We start from the raw sequence: 7,078 nt of genomic DNA on the forward strand, positions 1-7,078 counted from the left end.
GACTGTCGTGGGAACGGATTATTGTCATGTATGGTTCCTTGTTCCCTTCCCTTTGAAAACCCAATTCCTTCCAGGATGAATCGCAAATTATAAGTTTTATACTAGGACAATTATTTGATTAATTTTCTGAGCATAATAAATATTTATTTTAAATATATAACAATTATTACAAGTTGAACAATTATTTAGATTATAAGTTATATAGTCAGTTGCCAACACTCAAGTTCATTCACAATTGCTTTTTGGACGGCAACTACAGCAAAGTTCACGTTTGTTTACATGAACAATATAAAACAGCTGCTTATATTTCAAGGAATATATTTATGTTGTATTGTTTATGAATTGGGAAAAAAATTATCAAATTAGCAAAAATTTTAACAAATATGCAATTGGTATTTAATATAATTAACTATTTGATCACAATAAATATAATATTTACAGTATCTACAAATTACATGATATCAAATCAATAAGATCAAATGTGCATAATTATTGCAGTGTAACAAATAAGGTAAGCAACCAGGGCATATTAAGTGATAAGTGAATGATAGTTTGCTAACTAATGTTGTTCTTTTTTATACAAAAATAGATTTTAGCAGGTTTGTTAATTTGTATATGTTAGTATCAGGTCAGCGACCACGATTCCTTGATTCATACATCAGTATAAATACACATACATATGTACGTGAGATAAGAACAAATAAAAAAGCAATAAACAAAAAGAAAAGAATAATAAGACCGTCAGTATTCGCTTTTTACGAAACGCTGCTGCAATATTTGTTGCTATCAGTTAAACAAAGAAATTTTACATTAACTTTATCATTTCTGCTTTTTATTTCATGTGCTTTCTCAACAACTAAACAATTAGGAACGACGTGCATATACATACTTATATACTATAGTGTAGCAGTGCGGCAAGCTTTCTGGTGAATTGATAGCTTCACACTTAGTTATTAGCACGCTTTCAACGGGTAAACCAGCAAGCATTATTCGACCGCTGTCACCGCGAATATATAGAAACGCTTAAAAAATACACTGTACATACATAAGTTAGGAAAGTAACGAAAAGTGATAATTTAAAAGTACAAATTCCAATCCCAACGATATAGTGAGTAAAAAGTCGCAAACATGAAACCATTCCAGGTTGGTGGACCAATAACAAGTGGACTGAATCGGGCATTCGGCAATAAAGAACCATGGCAAGTAGCAGCTATAACAGCGACAACAGTGCTGGGCACTGTTTGGCTATGGACATTCATCAATCAGGATGAGAGTAAGTAAACATTATATATATATATATAAATCTATCATTTGAAAGTGCAATTCATTGTTTTTCCATTTACTGTAAAGAAACGAGCTCAATTGGTAACATTCCGTACTCAAACTCATAAATTAAATAGCAATCAAGTACTAATTGATCTGCACATGCAAAGTAATTTTCTATGCTGTTTCAAAAACTTTTCATTTACATTGGTTGCAGTCTTGGACGTCATTTATTGGTATTTTATTTTCTGCCATTTCAGCCAATATAATCTAACGCGCAGTGCAGTGCTTTCGTACTCATGTACCTTGCGATATTAAAAATCTTCCTTAATATTTAATTTAATCAGCAGTCGGCTTGACTTTACCACTGATAAGCCCTGATAATCGCTTGTGAAAAAAGCTTATCAATAAATATTTTGGTGTTCGGTATTTTGTGGAAATGAACTAAATTCAAAAACAAAAAATAGATTAGCGCATTTAGAAATAACAGAAAAATAAAAAAATAGTTGTCATGGGTTAGTAAGTTATTTTATCTTACCATTGTGCTGGCTTATTACTATGTCGATGCTATAACTCACCAGATAATGATAATTAATTTCGTTGTTTTATGCACCTTTACGATCGTTGTACTTTGAATCCTAGCGAAAGCAACGTACCCAGCCTAAAATTATTTAAAAAAAATAGTGTAATCTGCGCCTGCAAAGAGGCTTCACTCTTCACAAATGCATTTGCCATACGTGTATAACTATTTACTAAATCTGTAGTAATCGGCTGACGGTTTGCATCCGTCGCTTTCGCTAACTCTTTCTAATAACGTTGTTTGATATAAACAACCTTCAAATTAAGTTAAGGTTACTCAATAAGGAAGCAATATTTTTTAGACTATCGTGGTAACAAAACATCATCGACTCGGCTCTTAATGCTATATATACTTTATAGTTCCTCAGACATTTTTTTCTTTCAGGGTGTGAAATATTTCGCGGTAAAATTAATATACCTTTTACGGCATTAAAAATATTTATTTAATGCCCCAACAGTATTTCAGTATTTTTTTTCGGGCGAGTACAACCTAGTAAATATTTGCTTTTCTTCCTTCGGCATAACCATTCATTTAGTCGCTTTCATTACTTTTCAGGCCTCTTCGTGCGTGGCAAACGGCAATTTTTCCGCTTGGTCAAGAAACTGCCGGCCGTGCGCCGCAAAATCGATGCTGAAGTCTCAAAGGCCAAGCGGGATTTTGAGAGTGAAATAAGTAAAAGCTGCAACGATCTCAGCTGGTCGCTGGAATTACCGGCTAACGGGTTGAGCCGCGATGAAATTCTACAACTAGTTGATAAACATTTAAATATTGGACACTATAATTGGCGTGAAGGGCGTGTTTCGGGCGCCGTGTACGGTTTCAAAGCAGATCTAGTCGAACTGATAACCGAAGTATATGGCAAGACATCATACACGAATCCATTGCATCCTGACATCTTCCCCGGCGTGTGCAAAATGGAAGCCGAAGTGGTGCGCATGGCGTGTACGCTCTTCCACGGCGATGCGAATAGTTGCGGCACGGTGTGTTTTATACAAAATTGAATTTTTATCACATTCATTTTTCTGCTACCTTTTCCACGTTTTCGCAGATGACCACCGGCGGCACCGAATCCATATTGATGGCGTGTAAAGCATATCGTGATTTTGCGCTTGAAACGCGTAATGTGCAGCGTCCGAACATGATTGTGCCGAGAACAGTGCATGCGGCGTTCGACAAGGCAGCTCAGTACTTCAAAATACATATAATTTATGTAGATGTGGATCCGAAGACGTTGGAGGTGGACGTGCAGGCAGTGAAGCGTGCAATTAACTCCAATACGATACTGGTAATGTATCCAACCATGCGATTTTCTATTTGAAATTTAACAAACAAGCTTAACTGTAAATTTCACATAGTTGGTTGGTTCAGCGCCGAATTTCCCTTACGGCACCATCGACGATATTGAAGCTATTGCCGCTTTGGGCCTCAAATACGATATACCGGTGCATGTGGATGCTTGCCTGGGCAGTTTTGTTGTTGCGCTAACCAGAGAAGCTGGCTATAAAATCAAGCCATTCGACTTTGCCATCAATGGCGTCACCAGTATTTCAGCCGATACACACAAGGTGTGCAGATAACATTTTTTGCTAAATCTTGTACAGTGTTTTATAAAAAATTGTTTTTTTTTCTGCGTCATTTAGTATGGTTTTGCACCTAAAGGTTCCTCCATCATACTTTACTCCGATCAGAAGTATTTGAATCATCAATTTACAGTAACCACCGATTGGCCGGGCGGCGTGTATGGCTCACCCACCGTGAATGGCTCGCGTGCAGGTGGCATTATTGCTGCTTGTTGGGCAACTATGATGAGTTTCGGCCATGAAGGCTATCTGGAGGCGACCAAACGCATTGTGGACACATCGCGCTACATAGAGGCGGCGTAAGCAATTAATTTTTGTTTAAAAAAGAATTAAACTAAATTCTGTGAATTATCTTTGCAGCATACGCAAAGTAGATGGTGTCTTCGTTTTTGGCAAGCCCGCTACATCCGTTGTCGCTATTGGCTCTAAGGTCTTCGATATTTTCCGCCTGTCGGATGCGCTATGCAAGCTGGGTTGGAATTTGAACGCATTGCAATTTCCCTCAGGGTGTGTTTTTGTTGTTGTTAAAAAATCAAAAACATTGCATTTGTTACTAATTTTCGTTTTCCTTCAGTATACACATATGCGTTACGGACATGCACACTCAACCAGGCGTTGCCGACAAGTTCATAGCTGACTTCAAAGCAAGTGTTGCTGAAATCATGAAGGATCCCGGTCAACCCGTCGAGGGTAAAATGGCAATTTATGGCATGGCCCAGTCTATACCTGATCGCTCGGTGGTGGGCGATGTGACGCGTGCTTTCCTCAACAGCATGTACTTCACGCCAGTCAAAAATTGAGTGGTGCGCCGTTGAAGAATGCATAAGCATTGGTTGTTTCTTAGAAGAATGCTTTTAAATTGTGTGTCAAATTAATAGCAAGTGTAGTGTTTATTGACGTTCTTTATTTGGAAATATTATCTGTTTGCTTTAAATAGCTTATCCAATACCGTGGATATGCAGAAATTATTGTTCAGAAAAAAAATGTAGTTTTTCATGAAAAAAATTATTGTCGTAAGTTCAAAGTTGTGCAAATTATTGATAAAGTTATTCAATTTATTTTTTATTCAGCTGCATAAAATTAATTTTAAATGCAAAGTACTTAGTATTCCATATCAATTTATATTTTGCATATTTTTTGCTTCACAATTATTTAATTTAAGCATTATTACATAACTGTATATACACTTGTTGCAACAGTCTTAACTTGGATTCATATAAAGTAACAAATTAGTTTTACACATCTTTACACCACCATTATTGTTAAAGAATAACGAAAGAATATTGTTTAACAAAACCAGTAGCATTTAAAATATTTTTACGAAAAAAAATAAAATTATATATACTGAATGTACACATTTTTTGACTTAATAAAAGTTATTGTGAGTTAAATTACGAAACAAAAATAATTAATATTATAATTATGTTCAATAAAGAAAATAAAATTAAAAAAATAAATAAATAAAAAATAAATAATAAAAAGAAGTTAAAAAAAAAAATCATTTCTATTAATTAAAGTTAAGTTGTTCCAATTTAAATATTTTATTGCTCACACGACACATGCGTACATATTTATTTTGTATACATAAAACAGCCGCCTGCGAAAATTCGTAAAAATCGTTTGAATTAGGGGCACCACTAAAATTGTTTACCAACATTTATTAGCTTACCTTAAAATACACTAGCATACATTTTTACATTTTAAAGATATCAAGCAATTGATTAGTGTAATGCTGTATGTACTTAGTGGGCGATAGCATTTTTAGTAACCCTTTTAGCCTCAATGTTGCTTCTAAGCAACTTCTCTATTCATCGCCATGCAATAAGTCAAATACACAAAAATCTCTTTGAAATTCATATCTTATTCATAAATATTAATTCGGGGAATAAAAAAATAACAACTGAACAAGTTATGATTCATTGAACGAAGCGTAGTTGAGCGCGGCAAAATTTTGGCGCAGTTTTAAGAAAAAAATTAAAATGCTTAAAAAATAAATATCAAAAAATAATTACTCATTGGAAAATATTTTGATTTGGTCGTACATCAGAGTTTGGAGATGAACTGGTACAAAGAGTGTGACGAAGATGACGATGAGCTTCTGGAGACTGTTTTATTGTTAGGTAATTTGATGGATCACAATTGAAATGGAGAAAAAGACCAAGACATTTAAGACGTTGGCATAGTAAATAAAGTAATCCAATATTTGTGTTAAAGGTGAACCGAAGAAAGAAAGAACCACATCAAAGCAGGTCAAAAATCAAGATTATATTTTTCGATTATCAAGTTGTGGTGCACACTTTCCGACCCGCCAAACTGTCAACAAAGAATATTGTTTGTGTGTTATTCGTCATTTGCGTGAAGCTCTTCGTAAAAAGATGGAATAATGTGCCGAAAACTCTTAGTTTTTGCACCATGATAATGCAAGATCGCATAACTGCAATAATTCTTCGTGATTTTTTCGCCAAATTTGCAATCAATATCATGCCGCCTCTACCTTATTCGCCTGATTTATTTCCGAACTCAAACGACGGCTCTGGGAATCCGTTTTGTGTCAATTGAAGACATTAAACGGAAGTTGACTTTAACAACTGTTTCGAAGATTGGAAAAAACGTTGGCCCAAATGTATTGAGGGGAAGGGCACTGTTTTCAGGGTAACGACATAGATTTTGAAGAATAAATTAAGAGTTTTAAAATTATGAACAAAGTCTTACTAATTTTTGTTCATGTTGTTGTTGTTTTAACGGAAATCTAATCCCCGTTGGGATGGTAAATGTCATTTGTGTTGTCGTCGATGTCATCTAACGGTAGGCCCAAGAAACGTGCTGTTTCGACGGGGTCGGACCAAAGGGAGAAAGGTGTTAGATGGGTGGGGTTTGTGGGGCATGCAAAGAGGTGGTCAGTATCATGCGGAGACTCGTTGCATGCAGGACATACGTCGGGTATGTCAGGGTCTATTCTGGATAAGTAGGAGTTTAACCTGCTACAGTATCCAGAACGAAGTTGCGCAAGGGTCACACGCGTTTCTCGCGGCAGCTGGAGCTCTTCGTCTGCGATGGGTGGTGGTTTAACTCCAAGAACGCCATTCACGGGAAGGGAGTCGGTGAAGGTGTTAATGGCTCCGCTGTGAATGGCGGTCAGTACCTGTCTGAAGTTAGTTGCGTCCGAAGTCCGGTCGGCGTACTGTACGACGTCGTCGACGTAATCCAGGAATGACCTTTTGATGCTCCTAGGAGGCGGTTCCGCTCCAAGCAGATGACTGCAGGGGTGATTTCTGCGAAGGCATCCCAGCAGGAACTGCCTGGAGAGGAGTTCATTATGCTCCTTAACTGGGAGCATAAGCGTCTCACTGTGTAGGTGTTCAATGGAAGACATCAAAAGGCATCCTGTAGTGGTCCGGAGTGCAGTGTTCTGACAGGTCTGTAGTTTCCTCATCTGCGTACCACTGCATCCAGGCGACCATATGGGGGCTGCGTAATTGAGGACCGGCCGGCCGATTGCCTTGTATGTTGCCAACAACGTTTCTTTGTCTTTTCCCCATGTGCTGCCGGCTAGCGACTTGAGGATTTTGTTGCGGCTCTGTTTTGGCGATAATCGCGGTCGTATGAGGAGAGAAGGAGCATAGACTGTCGAATGTTACACCTAAAATCTTAGGAT

The 7,078-nt window shown here is 37.1% G+C and overlaps 1 protein-coding gene across 2 annotated transcripts; it reads left to right on the plus strand.

The window, feature by feature from the left end:
* Positions 1-313: 313 nt before the first annotated feature.
* On the plus strand, positions 314-4,814 carry LOC126756244 (sphingosine-1-phosphate lyase). Of its 2 annotated transcripts, XM_050469177.1 has the most exons (8): positions 314-511; positions 869-1,273; positions 2,399-2,823; positions 2,892-3,128; positions 3,199-3,408; positions 3,484-3,722; positions 3,784-3,930; positions 3,998-4,814. In XM_050469177.1, the coding sequence occupies exons 2-8, from the start codon at positions 1,129-1,131 to the stop codon at positions 4,221-4,223; spliced, it is 1,629 nt and encodes a 542-aa protein (XP_050325134.1). In that variant the 5' UTR covers positions 314-511; positions 869-1,128; the 3' UTR covers positions 4,224-4,814. The 2 variants fall into 2 exon arrangements, with proteins under 2 accessions (XP_050325134.1, XP_050325135.1); XM_050469178.1 differs by lacking the exons at positions 314-511; positions 869-1,273 and adding an exon at positions 2,099-2,335 and having other exon boundaries at positions 2,379-2,823.
* The last annotated feature ends 2,264 nt before the right edge of the window (positions 4,815-7,078 follow it).

The sequence above is a fragment of the Bactrocera neohumeralis genome, chromosome 4 (genome assembly GCF_024586455.1).
Source record: "Bactrocera neohumeralis isolate Rockhampton chromosome 4, APGP_CSIRO_Bneo_wtdbg2-racon-allhic-juicebox.fasta_v2, whole genome shotgun sequence".
Taxonomy (NCBI): Eukaryota; Metazoa; Arthropoda; class Insecta; order Diptera; family Tephritidae; genus Bactrocera; species Bactrocera neohumeralis.